At 39.8% G+C, this 23740-nt stretch overlaps 2 protein-coding genes across 2 annotated transcripts in view; one reads left to right on the top strand and one right to left on the bottom strand.

Moving 5' to 3' along the window:
* Nucleotides 1-10403, top strand: part of THOC1 (THO complex subunit 1) — a 37072-nt gene extending 26669 nt beyond the window's left edge. Inside the window, exons 12-21 of the mRNA XM_061399807.1 lie at nt 2825-2925; nt 4279-4345; nt 4543-4593; nt 4681-4751; nt 5106-5201; nt 5753-5818; nt 7466-7549; nt 8567-8714; nt 9443-9518; nt 9998-10403. Coding sequence (XP_061255791.1) covers nt 2825-2925; nt 4279-4345; nt 4543-4593; nt 4681-4751; nt 5106-5201; nt 5753-5818; nt 7466-7549; nt 8567-8714; nt 9443-9518; nt 9998-10293 — 1056 coding nt within the window. The 3' untranslated portion in view covers nt 10294-10403. The remainder of the gene's footprint in view (nt 1-2824; nt 2926-4278; nt 4346-4542; nt 4594-4680; nt 4752-5105; nt 5202-5752; nt 5819-7465; nt 7550-8566; nt 8715-9442; nt 9519-9997) is intronic.
* The window catches only part of USP14 (ubiquitin specific peptidase 14), a 37377-nt gene continuing 23926 nt past the window's right edge, over nt 10290-23740 (bottom strand). Inside the window, exons 10-16 of the mRNA XM_061399813.1 lie at nt 23442-23556; nt 20931-20996; nt 20694-20786; nt 19633-19761; nt 14611-14671; nt 14142-14249; nt 10290-13261 (exon numbers count right to left, since the gene is read on the bottom strand). Coding sequence (XP_061255797.1) covers nt 13110-13261; nt 14142-14249; nt 14611-14671; nt 19633-19761; nt 20694-20786; nt 20931-20996; nt 23442-23556 — 724 coding nt within the window. The 3' untranslated portion in view covers nt 10290-13109. The remainder of the gene's footprint in view (nt 13262-14141; nt 14250-14610; nt 14672-19632; nt 19762-20693; nt 20787-20930; nt 20997-23441; nt 23557-23740) is intronic.

The raw sequence follows: 23740 nt of genomic DNA, 5'->3' as shown, positions 1-23740 counted from the left end.
GTAGTTTAGGCAAATAGGTGAATGGTGGAGCCTCTCCGTGAATTAGCCAGCACTGGAGAAAAGTAGACTTTGTTGGGGGAAATTGGTGTGTGTGATTTTGGACGGAAAATCTGATCGATTGTCAGTGGGACATTCAGATGAGGTGTGAAGTAGCTTCTTGAGGACACAGATCTGGAGCTGAGCGAGATGAAAGTATAGATCTGGTATATAGTTTGGTTAACAGCTTATATGTGGTAATTTAAAAAGAGTGTAGACTAGAAGGAGAACAATGCATCAAACCAAATCCTAAAGAAAATCAGCACTTGAGAGAGAAGGAGGAAAGGAGAGGAGAGGAAGAAGATTGAGAATTGGAGGAAAACTAGGAAGATGTGACTTCATGGAAGCCGAGCATATCAGGCAGGATGAGGACTGTGAAGAGTGTTCACTGGATGTAACAAGTCAGTCATTGGTGATCTTGACGAAAACATTTCCTGTGGGTTGGTGACGCAGTGCCCCACGGGTTGTGGCAGGCTGAGGGCTGGATGGGAGCACTGAATGTAGCCAGTTCTTTCAAGAAGCTTTGCTCTTCAGGGAGGAGAAGGTGAGGCTGTGGGGTCTTTTTGAGAGAAGTTATTAAATGCTCAGTGGGAAAGAAAAAAGGGTTGAAGACAAGCACCAGGGTAGTTACTGATGGGACATCCAGACAGAAGGATCAGCTTCAGTGGTGATGTTGTGGCAGAGGATCGAGGCAGACGAGGATGTGGGTGCAGTGGAAACATCCAGTTAGTGAGTTTTTCCTCCTCGTTTAAGGTAGAGGTGGTTATGCACTGAGAGCGAGAGGGCTGGGTAGCAAGTAGTATTCTGCTAAGTGCAGGGCAAGAAATAGTCGCTGTGGAGAAGCCTTGGAGGGTGACGGTGCTGAGTAGAGATCAGGGAGACTTCTAAACTGGAGACAGTAGCATAGCGGTGGTTCCATCTGCATGGCTGTGAGATCTGTATTTTCTTTGAAGCAGTTCTACCTGCAGCCTCATTGGGGAGCCTCAGTGTTTATCAGGATAGAGAAGGTGACCAACAATTGGTTTGATCCAGGTTGCCCTTTTGCCTGGTAGATGTGACAGAAGTATGGGACGAGGGTGTCAGAGAAGTTGGCAAGATGGTGATTGAAGAGCCAGACCATGTGGGCTAGAGCAGGGGTCCCTTGACTGCAGCTCACAGGCCACATCTGGCCCACTTCCTGCTTGTTTTTTAACATTTACATGTTTACATTAAGTACCTGCATACTATCCATCACATGCCTTTTGGCTCACATAGCCTAAAGTATTTACTCTCTGGCGCTCTAAGGAAATGTTTCCTGACCTAGACTACAATAGGGTTAGAGTGAAAATGGGGTGAGACTTAGAGATATGCAGAAAGTAAGGGTTCAAGGAACATAAGTTCTCAATAAAGTCCAAATCTTAAGTACATTGGGCAGTTGAGTGGCAGACCTTCTGGATAGGAGCTCGTGAGTAAAGATTTCAGAGCTGGGCATCTGTGAGTGACGGCCAGGCCCGGTAGGGCCGTGGTAGTGGGGGACCAAGTGGAGGGGGCGGCGACGGTCAGTGGAGTTGAGGTCGGAACTGAGAGCCCAGGTGGAGGAGATAGAGTCATCCAGCACTGGAGGAAGGGAAGGCTGCGAGCATGCCATTCGGCTTCCTGGTTAGGGATGGTTAATATGATAACAGAAAAGACATGGGGTTTGCTTGAACAAGAGCCGGCCCTGGAGAAGTGGCTGGTGAGTAATATGGCTAATGACTGTTGGCCACCGTGTGACCAGGTCCCCCGGGATGGCTGTTCTCTTGCTCTGTCTGTCCCCTGCCGGCAGTGCCTGCTTCATCTGCTTACGTGAATGACCTTCTGCACACCTGCCCCAGGCCCCAGCTAGTGACTGTTCTCATCTTTAGCTCAGAGTGGCTTCGCCTGGAGAGGGTGTAGCCCAGCTGCTGGGTTAGTAGGTGGAAGCATCGCCCAAGGAACTTGGGACCTGGAGCTGGAGACAGGTTCCAGGGGATGTCAGGAGACTCACTGGTTATTCCTGTAGAAGACGGCAACCTCCCACTGTTGCTTTAGGTCTCAGGGGCAGAACAGCATGGGCAGGTGTGTAGGAGGTCTGTCATGAGCAGGGTAAAAGTGAGGCGGGCACTGCAGGGGAGGGCACTGCAGGGGAGGACGGACAGAGAGCAGCAGCTTGCCCTCCGCCTCCAGGGACTGATCAGATGCCTTCATCCCTGAGGTCATCCTACAGGGCGACCACTAGGTGGCAGTGTTGTTGAAGAGCTTCCTCAAATCACCTTCAAGTCCTTTCTCATGGAGATCGTGTGATAATACAGGTGTGATGATTTTCTCTAAAATACCACAGTCCATTTTATTCGTGGGTGATTCTTCACTTCTGAGTCTTCTCATTTTCTTGTTATTGAGCACCCACCCTGCTGCGGGCACTTTTAGGACTACAAAGAGCTGCATCTCTTGGCATGTTTATCCCCGGGGACCCTCCTTTGGCCACTGTTTCTTTACATGTCATTCTTCCTTGCCTTTACTTTTTTATATGTCTCCTTTTGTTCTGACCTCAGGACCACAGATAGAACATTGTTAACGACTGACATAAATCTCATGGCATAACTGGTTAAGAATTCTAAACGAAGCCTTTGCTACACTCTCCTGGGGCTTGTGTGGTAATGGCTCACGTACAGTGAGTTCTCTGCATGGTTTTTGAGTTGAAATCTTCCATTTCTGTAGGCACATCTCCTGTACTTTTAGGCAGAGTTTGAATTTAATGTGCTGTTCTCTGTTGTGCTTGTTTTTTGAGTAGTTGATGGATTTACAGCTGAGTGACAGTAACTTCCGTCGACACATCCTGCTGCAGTATCTCATTTTATTTCAGTATCTCAAGGGGCAGGTCAAATTCAAAAGGTGAGTTAACATAGGTAGTAAATGGCTTATGAACGGCAGCAAAGAGAAAGATTGCTTGTTGATGTATTTGATGTACTTTTTTTTATGTACTGGGCTCATTTTATTTCTAAGGCTCACATCCCTGAAAACTAGATAATCAAGGGCTTTTGTAAGATACAAGACACTAAGGAATTCGTTTTAGAGAAAAGGCTGTCAGTGTCTTTCCTGGAGAGCGCCAGGCATCCTGGAGTTCTCAGTTGTCGTGGGTGGAGCTAGTCCTCACCTCGCTCACAGCTTCTCCCAACCTCATTTGCTAACTCAGCCAATAATGGTTTTTCTCCAGGTGTGGGACTGTCTAGGACATTACGACTGAAAAAAATTAAATAAATCTTTGAAGCACAGAGGCGTTGTGGTTTCCTGGGCTTTTCAGGAAACCTGCTCAGGACCTGTGCTGTCGGTCCCATACCTCCTGCAGTGCAGCCCCATCCTTCTGGCCCACGCGTCCTTGAGGCAGAGCTCCTCGAGACCAGATGGAAATGTGTAGGGCAGTGTTGTGTCAGTTGTGTAAAGAACGTGGCTTTCTTCCTGCTGGTTTGGAATCCCACTTTCCTCACTCACTAGCCGCACTTCAGCTTTCAGACTTGTAATTCCAAGGTAACACACAGGGAGCACTCAGAGGTGGTGTTATCCGTGTCTGTTGCGGAGGTGTAGTATGACATAGTAGAAACGAGGGGCAGACCTGGGTTTGAATTTAAGCTTCAGACCTAAGCTTTGAGCCCCTGTAGTCTGTTTAACATACGCACATTTCCTCATTTTGAAAATTTAATGAGTTACGTTTGTGACGTTCTTAGATCCTGGCATTATCAGTATTCACTGGATGGCTATAAACTACAGGGAGCCTAGTACAGTGAGAGCTGAACCAATGGCAGCTGCTAACAATCTGGGTCTGTCTTCAGCCTTCTCTAGGGTTTGGGGGTTTCATTTATTACATTTAGAATGCGTTTGAAAGGAACACAGTATGAGTTATTTGCGTCTTGGAGAGGAGTATGTTAATATTTTCTCTGAGGCTTTTATGCCATATTGAACCTATTCTAGAAAACAGTCATTGCTCTGTTCATAGTTAATCAGATTTGATTCACTGAATGTTTTATTCCCCATTATATATTTTAATGGCTTCAATTCCAACCATCTTTCTAAAGAATAAAATACAAGAATTTTCTCTTACAATTTGTGATCTCATTTTGGTAATTTTTGACTGTTTACAGCACAGTTGACTTCTCTGTTACATGCTTTGTGTTTCAGACAGTAGATAAACCTTTAAGTTGAATAAACATTCTTGAAACTCAACCATGCTTTTATTGCTTTGTTTCCTAGTTCAAACTATGTTTTAACTGATGAGCAATCACTCTGGATTGAAGATACTACAAAATCAGTTTATCAAGTAAGTTCATCATGCAACAAACCCATGATTGAACAAAATGAAAATTTAGAATTTTCTTTGTTTCAGCCCCAAATAGGAAAATAAGGATAAAGTTAAGCTCAGGTACAAGACCACAAACACTTCTTGGTTCTCTGCCTACAACCACTCCTATGATGCAGAAAGTTGTTGAAAGCTTAGTATATTCTTTCTAATCACAGCTACTATCTGAAAACCCCCCTGATGGAGAAAGATTTTCAAAGATGGTAGAGGTATGTGTTTTATATTTACGTAGTCTTTTTAGCACCCAGTAAACTCTCAAAAGTCTTCATTATGGAAATGTAATTTATTTTCCCCAGCATATATTAAACACTGAAGAAAACTGGAACTCATGGAAAAATGAAGGCTGCCCAAGTTTTGTGAAAGAAAGGTAAGTGTATACTCATCTCAAGCAGTGTGAGAAAGGCATTTCAGAATATAGCTTGACACGATTATTTTACATGACATCCATACCTGTGTCAATGTATTCAAGTAACAGTATAAACTGAACTCTGTAAAGATACAACTGCTTTCATTTACTTCTGTTATTATCGAGGGGAAAATGCTTGCTGTGTACCCACATCTTGTAGTTTGTCCCCTCGTGTGGCATTTTTGTCTTCTCTCTGAGGAGTGTGATAATATGAAGCGTCCATGTACTTTAGGAAGAAAACAGTAACTAAATTTTCTTGTACGTTTAACCCTGTTCCGTCTCTGCCATCCATCTGAAATCCCATTGTTTTCACAGAACATCAGACAGCAAGCCCACAAGAGCAGTACGGAAAAGAGCAGCGCCGGAGGACTTCCTGGGCAAAGGGCCCAGCAAAAAAATTCTGATGGGCAAGTAAGTAAACCTGGCTCCGTAGTGGGGTCATCACAGAAGCGTTTACATAGTGAAAATATTGCTCTAAGAACTCTCCAGGTTTTGTGTTTTTCCAAGTTTCTTGTGTTTGGTATGTACGTAGATGACTAAAGCAAACTGCACCTGATTAGCCCTTAGGGTTCACACAAGACAGAACTGCCGTTTAGTCTCCGGCTTACAAGATCCACCGCTATAGGTTCTGCTGTATTTTCGTGTCAGAAAATCCACTTGCTGTCAGGTTGATGCGTCTCGTTTCTGGTTGTTGCCGGGCACTATAATCCTTTCATTTCTTCTGCCTTCCAGTTAACTGTTCTTTGCTTTATAGTGCATTTGATTATTTTAGAAAAAAGTTAATGGTTATTATTACTTAATAAAATATATGCTCATATAGAAAATTTGCTAAATACCAAAATGTAATGATCAAAACTCATCACCACCCCAAAATTCACTGTTTACTCCAACTGTTTTTATAGTTTTAATGTATAGGAGAATGGTGTCCATAAAGAACATATTTATTTTTGTGTGTTTTGTAGTGATGAGTTAACAAGGCTTTGGAATCTCTGTCCTGACAACATGGAAGCCTGTAAATCAGAGACAAGGCAAGTTTAAAATGTTTCATATGAAGTGTTGCTTTTCTCAGATGTTAACTAGCATAGAATTTTTTGTCAGCTATAAGCAGAGCTCAAAAGAAATTTTAAAATTTATTGTGGTTGACTTCGGCTTTGGCCACCTGATGTGAAGAAGTGACTCACTGGAAAAGACCCTGATGCTGAGAAAGACTGAAGGCGGGAGGAGAAGGGGACAACAGAGGATGAAATGGTTGGATGGCACGACTCAGCTCAGCAGAACATAGCTTTCCCTAGAACACCTAGAGGTGCTGATAAAATAACTGTAGAAATCACAAGAAAGAAGGATTCACAAAAGAAGGGAGAACGAAAAATCAGAGTAAGAACTGCAGCTCAGTTACTTACAGCTGGGAGCAGTGCAGGTTGAGTCCCACTTTGGGAACTAAAGAACGTGGGTTTTATAGCAAGAGGCCAGAAAGTAAGGCTTCAGGCCTGCAGGTTGGTCACTGAGTGCCCTTGGGTAAAGCTGAGGCCCTCAACACACTCTGTAAAAAAAGGGCAATGTGGAAGGAAGAGGGACTCGCTCACTGGCACAGGAAGCAAAGAGCTTATCCACTCCCACCTGAGATGTGGGCAAAAAGAAAAAGGTATTCCCTGAGGAATTATAACCATCTCTGCTGTTATGTGGCCTCAGAGTTTAAACTTACACTACCGGCAGCAGTGTGAAGGAACAGCCTAAGCTAAGAGGGCGAAAGCTTTTTCTAGGGAGAGGGGGAAATCGCATCTTCTACCTAATCCACTCAGGGATTCTAAAGATAAGCTCACCATCCAAACCTAAAACGATTTACCATGACTAAGAATCAACAGGTAGAATACGCAACTGAAAGGAACATGACAGTCTCAGAAAGGACCAGGCAAATTTGAAAAAAACAAGTACATCTTCTAGCAACAAGAAATTATAGCCATTTTGTACAACACAGAGAATATAGTTAATGTTTTGTAATAACTGTAAATGGAAAATCAAATCTTTATACAATTTTTAAAGGTTATGTCCTTTTTAAAAAAGAAAAACACACAGCCACTTGTCGTTTCAGCATGACAAGATTTAAGTCTCTTTGTGGAGAGACCCATCTTTTAATCAAATATGTCATCTGATCAAATTCTTGGGTCTTGCTGGCTTGCGTGTATCAAATTTTATTTCTAAACACAAATTCAGGAAAGATGCAATTAAAAGTCAGTCATGCCACCATGGTAACAATCTAAATTAAGCTCAGTTGTTGAACTGTGTTGTCTGATCATCATTTCACTTTGGTTCTGGTTTCAAAAAAAATTTATCCACGGATGTGGATGTGAAAACCTCCTGCTTGCGGGTCAAATTTAAGTGCTCTCAAACCCCGGGCTGCCCTCTGTGGCAGCAGCACTGCCGTGCGTGACAGTATACAGCGCTGTGTGTGTTCCCTTCCAGACTAGACTGTATATGATGGGGGGATCAGGGGGCACCACACTGCCCTCCACTGTCCCCTTTGAGAAGTTTAGTTTTGTGTCACTTCCTTAAAAATCTGAGTTCCTAAGTAATCTAATTGTAATTAAATCAGTGTGGTTAATACTAGAATCTTTATTGCCTCCATTTTATGAGTATTAAGCACACACATGATCTTCACTAGTTATTTTAACACCCAGGGAATACATGCCAACTTTGGAGGAATTCTTCGAAGAAGCCATTGAACAGGCAGACCCTGAAAACATGGTTGAAAGTGAATACAAGTAAGTGATGTTTCTCATGAGCTGATTTCCTCCATCTTAAGCACTGCATATATATCAGAACACTAAGGGAGACCTTTGATACAAGTAGTACTTTTCTTAGGTGAGGTTATCTGCCAGCTTCATGTTACCCCATGTCCTGATTTCAACGACCATTCCCATTTTGACAAACGAGCAACTCAGAATGATGCTTTGTGTCAGGAGTGGAGAGATCCCCTTAGTACCCATCTATCACCTCTTTCCTCTGTTCCCCTTCAGTTCATGGTATGTCCCACAGCCACTGATAATGAGCTACTCTAAGACCTCACGGGGGCTTCCAGATCACTTGCAGAAAATCTTAAATGGAACAGATCTGTGCTCTGGACTCTCTGTGGCTCACCTATTTCTGGAACATGCTCTCTGGTCTCTGAGGTTTCTCTTGCCATACGTGTTACTGCCACAGGAGAGCATCTGGCAGATCCTGTTCTTGGTCTTGGTGTTCGTGGTCTAGGCTATTGGCTGTGTCCTTTTCAGTTTTGGAGTCACTTTTTATCCACCAAGGTTGATATTGAGCAAATGAAAGTTCAAATGTTTATATAAACTTTTTTAAAAAGCATGGTGAAATCTGTTGGGTTTATCAAACATTCTGAAACTCACAGTTGCAGGCAGCACTGCCAGTGAGGAGAGAAACTCTGAGCAGTGAGCCTCTGAGTAGCTTCTAAGTGGTGAGGCAGATGGCTTCTGTCCTGCACACACAGCATCTGGCCAGTCCCGGACACCTACTAATTGACCTTTAAATGTCTGTAAACTTTTAAAATGTTTTTGCTGCATATGAACCTGCCCCTTCGGACTCTGCTGGTTTCTATTTGTAAGTGAACTGCATGCCGAGAGGTTCTCTAGGGCTCCGGTCAGAGTAAGAAGAATGGTGCCTTCAGCTACTGATCTGAGCGTAGTTTCATCTGGTGAACTAAGTACATTAACTAGAAAAGAATATAAAAATTATAACTATATAAATCACAAGATTGATGTCTCTTTTTATAGGGCTGTGAACAACTCAAATTATGGTTGGAGAGCCCTAAGACTGTTAGCACGGAGAAGCCCTCACTTCTTCCAGCCAACCAACCAGCAGTTTAAAAGTTTGCCAGAATACCTCGAAAACATGGTAATAAAGCTAGCCAAGGAATTACCAGTAAGTAGGAGTGATGAGTGTTTTATCCTTCAGTTGGTATTATCTTCTTTTGTAAAACTGCTGTTGCTGTTTGAGCTAAGAGCTGAATTTCACTTTAATCATGTGGAAAAAATATGATCCACAGACCCCATTGTTTTAGAATGAGGAAATAATGCCCTTGAGTATACATTTATAGGAAGTATCAATACATAAATTGATGAAGTAACTTCACATGCTGTATAAAGTTGTTATACTTTGGTTATTCTTCCTGTTTACCAATGTATTCTATTTTATCACAGGCAGGGCCCATGGGGTGGGGGTGGGCAACTTGGTCTGTCTTCCTACTCTGTTCTCTTTTTAATACAATATGGTAATAACTATACTGTATGCAAACAACCAAACAGTTACTCGAAGCATGTTGTTAAGCACATGGCTGGTCCCTGATCTGCCCTAGATTGTCGTTACCATGTATGTGCTGGGCACGTGCAAGTCATCGCAGCAGGCTTCCTAGTGGCTCCCTGCGTCCCAGGCTGGGGTGAAGGGGGTCCTTCCAACCTCTGGTTGTCCCCGTCCTTCCTTCTCCAGGTTAACACTGTCCCACTGTGATCCTTACCTGACGTTCATGTTTAACATTCTTGGGGGGAAGTTCTGGGCCCCATAACTAGAATCTCTTATTTAAGATCAAAACTACCCGTACTTCTCTGATTTTAGAAGTTGGCACCCTAAGACATTCCTTTTACTCATTGTAGCCTCCTTCTGAAGAAATAAAAACAGGTGAGGATGAAGATGAGGAAGATAATGATGCTTTACTGAAGGAAAATGAAAGTAAGAATTGAATTTTCTTGGCTATTTTACAAAATTGGAAAAGATTGGGGTTCTTTGTTGAGAGGTACGTTATTTGATCTACTTCTCAACTTCTACTGTTTATCTCAGCTCTGTTTCTTATAGTGAGGAATCTAAAGCACTGCTTGACAACTTTTCCAATAGTGCATTTTATACAGTAATATAAAGTGTTGGGAAGGGGAGCACTTACATTTGAATGCACCTCATACCTCTTAATTTTGGGGGTTCAGATTGGGGGCCGCTGGTTTCAGGCAAAGCCTTCATGATTATAACACAGGGAACAGCTTTAGTTTTACATCCCTAATGATCATAAGAATTGAACCAGGGGAAATACAAAAAGGAACTGTTTTACTTTTAAAATAAAGCTTCCTGAAGTCCCAGTGGCCCCGTGTCCCATTACGGGCTTTGACTCGTACGTGTCCTCGCACTCGGTTCGTAATTACCTTCCCTGTGTTTTCTAGGTCCTGATGTTCGGCGAGACAAACCTGTAACAGGGGACCAAATAGAGGTATTTGCCAACAAACTGGGTGAACAGTGGAAGGTCCTGGCTCCTTACTTGGAAATGAAAGACTCAGAAATTAGACAGATCGAGTGCGACAGCGAAGACATGAAGATGAGAGCCAAACAGCTGCTTGTGGCCTGGCAGGACCAGGAGGGAGTGCACGCAACGCCTGAGAACCTGATCAACGCGCTCAACAAGTCTGGGCTAAGTGACCTTGCAGAAAGTCTAACTAATGACAATGAGACAAACAGTTAGCTTTGTTCTTTTATTATTATTATTAAAACTGTGATAAGGTTTTGTTACCAAGCAGCATTTGATAAGAGGTCCACTGGTTTTGGTAAACAATAAACATTTTTATAACAGTTGTACAGTTGGCTGGTGCTCCACGAACAACAGAATGCATATTGGCTCTTGATGACTGACCTCAGGGTTTAGGGGGAGAAGTTGGGGAAATGGCCAGAATATTTTTGTTAATTATATATGTGTAAGTCAGTTAGCAATGTTTAGGGGCATGGTGTTTCCTGCATGCCATGAAGTTACAGAATTTAACTCACTGAGAATCCCACAATAATACTTTCTGAATCTGCATGACTGCTCTAGTCTCAGATATGCTTTAAAGCAGAGGATCAGCAAACAGTGGTCCATCTGCCACCTCTTTCTATAAGTAAAGTGTTTATGGCACAGCCACACTGATCCTTAAGTCCTCCCTACCTATGGGCTCCTTTCATGCTACAAAGGTACATGGTTGCAACAAAGACTTATGGCCTACAAAGCTTAAAACATATCAAAATATCTGGCCCACTACAGAAAAATGTGCCAACCCCCAACCTTAAAAGAAAAGGGGTGAAGTATAAAACCTAATTCTCTTAGCCTTACAGAACTTACGTCTCAAGTCACTTAAAACAGGGCTACGTACCTCAGGGATTGCTGTGAAGTTCCAGTGAGATGTGTGTGAAAGCACCCTACGCACAGCACAGCACTGGGGAGCGACAGCTGGACCGGATCGCACTTCTCCCCTTCCCACATAAGCTTACCCTTCAGGCCCTGTGATTGGGTCATCGCTGTTTTAAATGCTGAGGGCGGTCTGGGCGCCTGTCACGCTGTAAGTGTTCCTGCTGGGCCTTCCCTTGCTGGCCAGTCCAGCAGTGCTCCAGCACAGCTCTGGTATCAAAAGGGCCTCAGGGCGGGGCGGGGCACAGCCCGTAAGGCACGCTCAGGAATCACAACAATCATAAGGTTTTTTTCCTTATTCTCCTTTTCAAAGATCTTATACGTGAGGCAAAATAGTCTTTAACAGTTTAAAAGACACTAATAAAAGTCCAATTTCTTACATTTCAAGAAATCTTTGGAATAATGCTTTTTTGGATCAAATAAAATGAAGTCAAGTTTTTCATAATGACAGTTAAGAGATTACAATTTAAAATGCTAATCCCACAAAGGCTCCTATAACTTTGTTCTAATCCAACCTGACCTAGTAGCTACAGCATCCTCCAAATCATAAAATCTGGATCCTAATTGCTAAATTTTTGTCCTCAGAGTTGTTCAGAACAAAATAAGACAGTGAATAAAAAAGTTCACACTTCACAAGCATCATACCAATAGATAAAAGAACCACTACAGTTCGCACGATCTCGTCCTCCCTTTCCTGTTCTGCACTCTCTCCAAGGCAAAAGGAGGACTGACTGCCAGTATTAAAGCTTAGCTGAAGAAGCTATTTACAGGTAAGTTTCCCTGAAATGCTTATTCTTAGATTATATTACATTGTTCAAACTTGAAAGGAAAATGGCCATTTTTTTGTCACTGCTGTGCTCTGTAGAGCCTTTTAAAACAGCATAAGCAAAGATAGAGATTTCATGATAATCCCTACAACTTTATTATAAATATCTAACTCAGAAAATAAGACAGTTAGCTGATATCCTATTCTTTCACTCACAATAAAACAAAAATGATTTTGAGGGTATTAAAATCTACCATATACTGCAGTATCTCATACTCTTGATATTTCTCCTAAAAATCACTGGTATTAAATTTTGAGATAGACATGAAGTTGGGAGTTGACAGAGTAGAACCAAACACCCAACTGAGCCAAAGAACAGATCTGATAAACATGGTTGCGTTCATTATCCAATCACAACTTTGTGTTTCTTTTTAAACAGTATTAGGCTAGCAGGTGAAGAAGATACTATTTTCAGATAGATGCTTGAGAGCATAATTAACCATCTGCAGAAACTATAATAGTATTAAACATATCTGAACTTCAGCCAAGCTCCAACAGACAAAAGACTTGAGGTCAAAAGCTGTTAGTCCCTCTTTTTTCTTTTTTTATTAAATATCCTCATTTTCTAAAAATAAGCAACTGGAGCTTGTCAACATTTTAAGGTTCATTACTACAAAACCATAGCAAAGTTCAATGTACAAACCATAGTACATCAGAGACACAGTAACAAATGTATAATCAAATGTACTATTATTTGATCACAATTTATTTTAAAGTCATGAAAAGCCAGCAACAGTCAGGCTGGACAAATACTTGATTGTACCCATGTTTGCATGGGGGTGGGGACGCAGCACTGAGTTACACAATGAGATCAAACTTACTTCCTTCCACCTTCCTGGCAACATTTGTGTTAGATAAGGCAAAGGATGGGCAGCTATTGGATCACTGGTGGTTGAACCATGCAAGAACAACAAATAATAGAGTAATAGGTGTGCAATAAACATCTGATTGCTGAATCTTGGGCTGAAAAAGACAGAAAAATTATCACAGAAGGTAATAATGGTTGAAAGGCATTTCAACTCATAATTTTTAAAAATTAATCCAAGCAATAAGCTTTTTAAAAAGTTCTTCCTGCCACCTTTACACAGGGCAGCACAGTCCAAAGGCAATTTTCTCTTTTCTGTAATTTCTTAGGTTGATAACACAGAGTGGTCTGCTTCTGCCCTCTCTTGTTCCACATGAGGGGAAACACATAAAACCACCTAAACTAATCTTCCTCCAAAGCTCTGGGTTATAGAAATGATCAACAAATAACATTTATTTCACACCTAAGCATAAATAGCTAAAATGAAGATTACTGTTCACTTTCCTCTTCCATTATTTCCACTCTGCGAGGCCCGTAGAGTAGAACATAAGCTATGTGCCAGTCTCCACCACCGGAAAGTCGTAAGATATCCTCTGGTGTTACAATGCTGACCTTATCATCATCAAACTTGATCCATTCATCTAAAGTGTGAGACAGAAACACAAAATTTATCTCATAGACGATTTTTTCAGAGTTCCGTTGCAAAAAAGGTACTGAGGAGTTTTAGGCACAGTAGTATTCCATCTGCCATACCAACAGTTCTCAAAGTGCGGTCCAGGGACTACACACATTCAAGATCTTTTCAGGGTTTCCATGAAGATTACAATTATTTTCATAACATTTCTAAAGCATCTGCCTCCCCACCCCCACCATTCTCTGAAGAGTGCTTTGGAACTCTCCAGAGGTTACACAGTGCGTGATAAAGCTGCAGCAGACAGAATGCAGAAGCAGGAGAATCCAGCTGCCTCCTGTTCAGCCTAACAAACTCACAAAAATGTAAATCAACGCCATTAAATATTTTTGTTTTGGAAAAGATTGTTATTTTTAAAATGTTACTTGGACTTCCCCGGTGGTCCAGTGGTTACGAATCTGCCTGCCAATGCAGGGAGCATGGGTTTGATCCCTAGTTAGGGGAGATTCCACGTGCTGTGGGGCAACTATGCCCATGTGCTCTACAGCCTGTCTGAAGCCACCAAACAAGCCGCCTGCCTGAACAGCAACAAAGACCCAGCGGGGTGAAACATATTTTTTAAACAACTAATCTGTAAAAAAAATTATGTTAATATGTAATGATTTCATTAATGTCAGTCTAAAATGAATTTCTTGGTTTTCTATTTTAGTAAATATATTAAAGATACAATTCTCATAAAGAAAAGTTCTTTGGAATCCTCAATAATTAAAGAATGTAAAAGAGGTTCTGAGATCAAAAAGTTTTCAGAATAAATGTGCTAAAAAATTTAAACTTGTCAAAACAGTATGCAACAATTTGGGGGAAAAAAAAAAACAAACCAGAATCTTTACCTTGTTTCCTTTTCACCCATGATACATAATGGCCTGAAGAGCTAGACCTTCCCTGATGCGTTAGCACTGCTTGTAAATCATAGTATCCGCAATTATTGGAGCCAATGTCTAAAGAAAGACATAAATCCACTAATATTAGATATGAACAGATATGTGCTTTCTCAAGTTACGTGACAAGGAAGAACAACTTAAGTTTAGCCTACAGAATACTACCTTATTATTAAAATCCAGTTAAGAGACTATGGTGCACTTAAAGCTTCACGAAAGATAAGTATGCTATCATTTACAGAACATATATTCACTGAAAAGTGATTTTTTTACTATCTCATATTAAGGTAAATTATACTTTAAGAAACACAACTATTTTTAAGCTTGGTATTGGAAACAGAGATTATGTGGCAAGACAGTAAATTTTTTTTTTAAAAGCCTACACACAGTAAAACTCAGTTGAAATGAAGATTTCACTCACCATCAGCAAAAGAAAAGGGCTCATACTTAACTTCTTTTTGGGGACTACTGTCTTTGTCACCCTGAGGGAAAAAAATTTTTTTTAATTTGCATGGTACTGGAATTAAAATTTATATTCTCTTAAAGTATATATCTCCACAAACATTTATTATCTATAATACAAATCACCAAGGCAAAACAAAGGAAAAATATGATCTCCCTTACACAGTGCTAAAATGATATAACTATAATTAACAATATTTTGGCCACCTGATCTGAAGAGCTGACCCATTAGAAAAGACACTGATGCTGGGAAAGATTGAAGGCAGAAGAAGGGGATGACAGAGGGCGAGACAGCTGGAGAGCCTCACGAACTCAATGGATGGGTTTGAGCAAGCTCTGGGAGATGGTGCAGGACAGGGAAGCCTGGCACGCTGTGGTCCACGGGGTCACAAAGAGTCGGACACGACAGCAACAACAGTTAACATAAAACTGTAAATCCCAAAGTCCTACTTTTGAACATTATACAATCTCATAGGTATAGCAGCAGATCCTGATTACAGGACCAACTACAAACCACTAAACCAAGGGCACATCAGTGAAGAGAGTCCAGACAAACACCATCTAGGGTAGAAAGAAAGAAAGTCAATTCTGCCGCTTTGCCCACACTATCAAACCATGTAGGTGAGGAGAAAGAGCTGCCTCACAAAAACAGTAGTAGAATTACAGCAACTTATATTAAATCTACTAAGCCATGGCCACCTGCCACTTCAGTCCAAATGAACTATTTAATTCAGCAATTAAAAAGATTCACAACTTTAGACAAGAATCTTTGGTGGGAACTCCCTTGCCTCAACCCATTCCAGCATGTAATACAAACAACTTATTTAGGCATATGGACACAAAGTTCTTTAAAATCTATGATAATGCAGACAGTGCCAGCTAAAGTGACAAGAAGCCAAAGAATCTTACAACAAAAAGGCAGTTAGGTCAACCACGCCTTTATATAGTTAGTAAACTCCTAGAGCAACTACAAAAAAAGCTACACAAGGAACTACATTAGAAAAACATTATATGTAAACCAAATTAGAATTCTAAAAAATGTTCACGTAACTGACAGTACGGAAAAAAGAGAAACAAAGAACAGAAGGCAAAATATAGGAAACCACCTTCAAATATAATAAGGGCAAATTTAAAGTAAAAGAATGGAAAAAGATGTATCATGCAAATACTAACAGAAAGAAATGGAAAAATTAACGTCAAACAAAGTAGACTTGAAAACAAAGAGAATTACCAAGAACAGAGAGGGACACACTACATAATAAAAGAACCATTCCACCAAGACAGCCACCCTAAGCGTGTACACACCAAATAACAGTTAGAAAACTGTGAAAAGCCAAAGAAAAAAAGCCAAAAGAAAAAAAGTGAAAAGCCAAAGCTAACAGAACCGAACGGTGACACATACAAACCCACAACTTTCCTTGAAGACTTCACTGCTCCTCAACAACTGACGAACAACTAGACAGAAGACAGCGAGGGTACAGGAAATCCAGCACCACCAGCAACCAACTGGACCTAATCAACACCACAAAATACTTCCCTCAACAACAGTAAAGTATATGTTCTTTTCAAGTGCCCAGGGAATAGATACGAAGACAGATCACATCCTGAGCCACAAAGCAAACCCCAACAACTTAAAGGAATTTAAATCACCCACATGTGTTTTCTCACAATGGACTCAAACCAGAATCGGTAAAAAGTAACAGGAAATTTTCCAAACACATGTAAACTGAACAAGACACTTCTGAATGACCCAAGGTCAAAGGGAAGTCTCAAGGGAAATTTATTAAAAATACAAGGAACATAATGAAAATAGAAATGCAGTACAACAATTTGTAGGACACAATCTGAAAGCACTGCCAGGAGGGAAATTTACACCACTAATATTTGAAAACAGGAAGTCTGAAATAAAAATCCAAGTTCCCACAACTTAAGGACCTAGAAAAGAGAAGGAAAATAAACCCAAAGCAAGAAGAAGAAAGGAAATAATGAAAGTGGAAATCAATCAAATTAGATGCAGAAAAACAGGAAAAAAAAAAAACCAACATGCTAATTCTTTGAAAAGAGCAAAAAAAAACAATCCTCTAGGAAGACTGACAAAAGGAAAAAAAGACACAAATTACCAATATCAGGAATGTAACAGGGTACCACTTACACCCTGCAAACACCTGAATAACAGGAACAGCTCTACACATGAAAAACTGACTAGATGAAATGGACAATTCCACAAACCAAATGTGATATAAATTATTTGTATAGCCCGTAACTAAAGTTGAATTTTTTAATTTAAAAACTCCTGAAAAAGAACTCTCCAGGCTAAGATTATCAGTCCAAGACAATTCTACCAAACGTTTAAGAGACAACATCAATTCTATACAATCTCTCAAAAAAATAAGAGGAAAAAAAAAATGAATAAACTGTTTCAACAAAGTAGATAAAGACCAATATACAAAAATCAATTATAATGAATGCAAAAATGAAATTAGAAAAAGTATGTCATTTACAAAGACATCAAAAATAATAAAATAGCTACAAATAAATTTAAAGTACAAATGTACACTGAAAATTATTAAACTGTTGAAAAACTTAATGACTTACATAAATCAAAAGACATAGTAAATTCATGGATTTTAAAGCTTAATACTATTAAAATGGAAATACTCCCCAAATCGATCTACAGATTCAATGCAATCTCTATCAAAATTCCAGCTGTTTTTGAAGAAATGGACAAGCTCATCCTAAAATAGGTATGGAAATAAAAGGGACTCAAAAATGTCAAAACCATGTCGAAGAACAAAGTTGGAAGTTTCGTACTTTGCTATAATCCTTACTACAAAACCACAGTAATCAAGACTGTAGTACTGGGCTTCCCTGGTGGCTCAGTGGTAAAGAATTCGCCTGGCAGCACAGGGCACATGGGTTCAATCTCTGATCTGGGAAGATCCCACATGACGCTAAGCAACTAAGTCCATTCAATGTAACTACGGAGCCCTTGAGCTGCAACTCCTGAGCCCACGTGCTCTGCAACAAAAGAAGCCACTGCAACGAGAAGCCTGGACACCACAACGGGAGACCAGCTCCCACTCGCCACAACTAAAGAAAAGTCCAGGGAGCAACAAAGAGCACGTCAAAGCTAAATAAAATCATTAAAAAAAAAAAAAGACTGCAGTATCGGCCTAAGGACAGACATACCAACAGAAAAAAACTGAGGGTCCAGAAATACACTCACATCTATAGTCAACTGGTTCACTACAAGGGTGCAAAGACCTTTCAATGGGAAGAGAATAGTCTTTTCAACAAGTAGTGCTGGGACAACTGAATGTTCACATGCAATAGGATCTGGACCTGTACCTCATCTCACATACAAAAATTAACCCAGAATGAATCAAAAAGCCTAAATGGAGGAACTATGAAAACCTTAGAAGAAAACATAACCTTCCATGGCCTGTGACTAGGTAATGGTTTCTTAGATATAACACTAAAAGCAAGAGTAACTGAAGAAAAAAACAGGTTGAACTATAACAAAATTTTTTAAATTTTCCTCTTCAAAAGACCCTGTTAATAGGATGAAAAGACGAAGCTACAGGCTGGGAGAAAATATTCAGAAACCATGTATCTGACATAGGATTAGTATTAGAATATAAAGAACTCCCAAAATTCAAGAGTAAAAGACCAAATGGCAAGTGGGTAGAAAAACAAGGGGTTTTCCTGGTGGCTCAGATTATAAAGAATCTGCCTGCAATTCAGGAGACCTGGGTTCAACCCCTGGGTCAAGAAGATTCCCCTAGAGAAGGGACTGGCAACCCATTCCAGTGTTCTTGCCTGGAGAATTCCATGGACAGAGGAGCCTGGTGGGCTACAGTTCATAAGGTCACAAAGAGTTGGACACAACTGAGCAACTAACACATACACACACAGAAAATATGAAGAGACATCAAAGAGGGCACATAGATGCCAAAGAAACACATGAAGACGTGCTCAACATCATTAGCCTTCAGGCCACATCAAGCAAACCTACACAAACGGCTAAAATAATAGTGACACTACCAGATTCTGGCAAGAATTCAAAGAAAACAGATTGGCAGACATTGCTGATAAGAATGAAGGGGGTAGCGGAAAGTGGACTTGGCTACAAAGGGGCAGCGAGAGAGATCTTTGTGATGAGAAAAACGTACTGCACCTAGACCGTATCAATGTCAATATTCCAGCTACGACATTATATTATAGTTTTGCAAGCTGTTACCACTAGGAGAAACGAGGAACTCTATTATTTCTTACAACTGCATGTGATTCTACAATTATCTCGAAGTTTAATTTTAAAAATTCCTTTTAACAGACACACAAAACCTGCAGAAGAATTTAATTTTAAAATTTGGTATGTAATATCACACTGGAAATATTCCTAGTTACCAGGAAATATCTTTTTCCTTTTCAAGAAAACATGTAATTCAGCTGTGCCTTCTCTGAATTTAAAATATACAATTTATTAAATATAAAGTTGCTAAGGTTATAATTTTAACAGTTACAGGCATACCATTAGCACTTATTAAAAGATACAACTTTAGTTGTCACAGTGGGCATAAAGGAAGCAATATTCTGTGACACCAATCCATTTTAAGAAATGAAGATAACGTCATGTCTTACAAGGAAAATAATAAAATACACTAAATTTTACAAGGCAAGATGTTATGTGAAATGCTTTGAGGAAATAAACTTTAAAAGAATATAAGCTGCAAATTTTAGGGGAAAAGGAAATATTATGTTCATTCTATCATAAAGGACCCATTCAGCATAGCTAGAGTCCTTTTCCTTATGCTAAAATATATCTAAAACTTTAAGGGCTTCACCAATACATGTAGGATTTGTATATATGCCAAATACAGATTCACCCATTAGTACTAACAGATTAACAATATAAAGTAAATACTGAACACAGAGTAAAGATAAACATGTTAAGGTCAGAAAATGAACAATAAGAACTTACTGTCTTTGGCTGCTGATTTACTTTTTTATCCTCTAGATCCTTGAATTTTGATCGAAAAGAAACCATTTTCTCTTGAAGTTCTGGTGTACATAGTTCATACACATCCAACATAAGAGGAAATTTCACATCCTATATACAAACCAAAAATAAAAAGTGCAAACAGAATTAAAAAGGTAGTTACTTAAAATATTTACCACACTTTTACATTACTGCTTTCATAGTCAAATAAAGCTGAAAATAAGACCTATAAAAATCATGTGGAGACCCATGCAGTTGAAACTATAGTGCTTATTTTCAATCTGGCCCTAATTTTAAGACAAAAATTCTTTTCAACTTTTCTGTCAACATTTTAACCCTTATCAAACTAACTACAGAGGAGCTACCAAAATTTTAAACAACAAATGAAGCATTTCAGAAATACTAAACTAGCAGATTACTTCAACTACATTTAACCTGCTTGTACAAACCTAAGTATATCTGAAAATGTATTAATGAAATTCAGCTCAAGAGGTTAGAATTATATACCCCTTCCCAAAGGATCAGAGACTCTATGGATACACTGCAGAGCTACAGTTCAATGAAACGGACAAATCCTAAGGCTGGCTCTGACATCAAATGATTATTCTTTGGGCACCAGTAATTTAACACTTTCCCTTCACCTGGAAGAAAGGAATCACACAGATGACAGTGTGTTACACTACCGCTTAGCCCACTCCTGTCCCCAAACCTACCGGTATCTCTGCAACTGAGGATCTGGTTTAGTGGTACTACTGGGGACAGGAGGGCATCCATCAGAATTACCTGGGACTCTTGAAAAATCTAAGACCCGAGGCCCCCCTTAATCAGATGCTTGGACAGGGCTGAGGGGGAGGCATGCGTATGTTAAAAGAAAAGGGAAAACAGACAATTCCAATATATATTCCTGATTAATAACCACTTATCTAATGTTAATAACTTCTGTATAGTATTTTGAAGTGAGTTCTAAAAGAATAAAGAAATCTACTGTAAATAAGGAATTGCCTTCAAAAAATTATAATTATTACAGTAAATTTATTACTAACCTTAAGAACTTTAGCATTCACAGATTCCTTCTCTTTGTAAAAAAATCGAACCATCTGAATAGTTAAGTAAGCAGGTAACCGGCTGATCTTTGACTGAGGAGAGAAAATGGAAAGAAATTCTATAACATGCAAACGCCACACAAGTTTCTAATTCCTCAGTTTGGTAAAAACAAAGTCTGGGTAACATTAATTAACCAGCAACCTTTCGATTAAATGGAATTGGATTCCAAAACTTACAGATTTGATGTACAAAGCATTTCTTTGCAATGTTGGAGACTGTTTGGTGATTTCTTCCTGAAGTCGCTAAAAAAGAACATAAGACCAAACATTAAAAAATGTCTTCTGCAATACAGAATTATATCTTTAACTCTTTGAAAACTTAGGACTATTTAAGAGATAACATATAGTATATCAACAGATTTATACCCCTGAGAAATACTCTGAATGAAGACAAAGTGAGAAGGCTTTTAGATATGGTTTAGTTCTTAAAAGGCATAAAAATAATTTGTCTTTACTTGCATGAACTCTTCAGAATGTAAATATTTGAGTCTTTTAATTTATGATCCAAATGGTCAGATTCTGAGACTTTATACTGTGTTTTTATACAACATAAGGAAACCTTTCATGGTATTCTTCTATTTACAGATCGTCAGAATATTTGTATTAGAGGAAAAGGAAGAGAATGTAAATAACTCTTGTTCTTTATGTTTTATGTAGCTAAGCCTTCCAGAACCAATCAATTATTGTTAAATTTGAGAAAGTCACAACACAGAAAACCTGTTAATCTAATAGATGTGGGAAAGCCTTCAGCCCTTGCATCTTCTAACCAGTGTCCGCCTTTCCATCCTTACAGCCTGGGTGGCACTGAGCAACACAGGTCTCCCTCTGGGCATCATCTGTACTGGTAGTGACAGCACTTCGTCACAGTGCTGGTGTCAGAACTGCATGAGTTAACACATGAAGAAAACTTGGAGAACTATCTGGTACATAGTCTATGTTCAGTAAGCATGTTGGGGGCTTCCCAGCTGGCGGCAGTGGTAAAGAATCCACCTGCCAATGCAGAGACGCCAGAGACTCACGTTTGATCCCTGGGTCAGGAAGATCCCCTGGAATAGGAACTGGCAACCCGCTGCCATATGCTTGCCTGGAAAATCCCATGGACAGGGAAGCCTCACAGGCTACAGTCCATATGGTTGCAAAGAGTCAGACACAACTGAGTGACTAAGCAGCAACAGCAGCAAAATCGTCTTATACTCGCATAAAAATTGTTCCAGGTTTGACTTTTTAAAATTACTACCCACATTACAAAAGGAATCACTATGGAGTAGGTTTTTAACATTTAACCAAGTTTACTCAACAATGAAGAGGTAAAGAAATGTGGAGCAAAATTACTCAAGGATAAAACCAATGATGACAAAGCATCTAAAAATACCAAGACAATTAATGTTAACATCTCATGAAAATGTGAAAGCGTATCTGGTACTTTGTAAAATTTTTAAAGTGCTCAGTTATGTCCAACTCTTTGCATCCCCATGTACTAGAGCTTACTGATCAGGTTAACTATGTATTACTATCATCAATCCACTATCATCAAGATATTCCAGGTATACTTAGCTTTCATTGAATTTTATAAAATTATTAAGAAAATAACCTGGAAAGTCCTTGTCAAAATATTCTATCCCATACTCTCTAATTAACATTTTGATGCCATGAAACTTGCCCCAATTCACTGACTATCCTTCAATAGATGTACATACTTAGGAATACTGAGGAATTCCCTGGTGGTCCAGTGGTTAGGACTCTGAGCTTTCATTGTCGAGGGGGCATGGGTTCAATTCCTAGTGGGAGAACTAAGATCCCATAAGCTGCACGGTGCAGCCAAAGTTTAAAAAAAAAAAATTGAGAGATGTACATATTCCCCCAAACTATCAAATAAATGACAGGCAAGCAAAATTGTTCTATTTTATCAATGTGCCCACTAGGGTGGGTTTTTCGGCATGGCAGTGGGGAGACAGAACTAACTGAATAGTGAGAAAATCAAGTTTTAGATCTGGCTTTGCCACCAACCAATAAAGTCACTTAAATTCTAGGGCCTCGACTGCAGTCCTACTGCAATGGCAGAATGTCTACAGGCCCTCATCTGCACGGGCCAATCCCAGTGTCTATCTCGCCAGTATTAATATATCCTCATTACAATGCCCCCTGAGGCCTCCTTCGAGCCTCTGGTCATAACATTTTTGTCAACCCATCAATATACAGCCTTGTTTTATGAGTCTTTCTGCTGTGTAATGACACCTTAACACACACTGCTGACGCAGTAACACTGAACTCACAGCCAAGTACACTGTAACTCAACCATGAATGAAGCTGATCTAACCAACGTTTTCTCTCCTTAAGGCCATCGCCACCTTCCTGTGCTTAGAACACCAGACGGCACTTTAGCAGCATGCCAGAAGGCCACTATCCACAGCAAGATCACCTACAAGAAGCACAAAAATTCAAGAAACGTGGCACTGAAATTACTGCAAGGAGCACACTAGTTTCCACTGAAACAAGAAGGCAGAGGGCCTCAGGTGAGACAGTGTGACTCACACATCTCAGAATTCTTGCCACCTTGCACATGTCTACAGGTGACCATGAAAGAACCATGAGTATTGATGTTGGGGTTATAAATAAAAGTTAGCAAGTAGGTATATTTGCAAGTAAAAGAATCCACAAACCATGTGGATAAACTGTAATTATCCTTACCAACTTAAGTCCTGTAAAAAGATACTTGACTTCTTGATTGATGAAACAGCTAAGCTGAAGCTGACTTTCCTTTCCTTTAGTGACTTCTTCTTCTTCAGATTCTGTACATTTCATGCTGTGCAAAGTAAGTTAAGGAATATACCAACAGCCGTTCAATTTGCTATATAATCTCTAACAAAATAAGTTATCCCAATGCTTTTAAAATTAATAACATCATTCACTGGTATTTAAAACGTTTTAGTCTCCCAGCAGAGATTCATTTCAATACTTAAAAATGCTCATTCACTTACCAACAATAT

The sequence above is a fragment of the Bos javanicus genome, chromosome 24 (genome assembly GCF_032452875.1).
Source record: "Bos javanicus breed banteng chromosome 24, ARS-OSU_banteng_1.0, whole genome shotgun sequence".
Classification (NCBI taxonomy): domain Eukaryota; kingdom Metazoa; phylum Chordata; class Mammalia; order Artiodactyla; family Bovidae; genus Bos; species Bos javanicus.
Note: the sequence above shows the minus strand (reverse complement) of the source record. Positions and strands in the feature narration are given on the sequence as shown.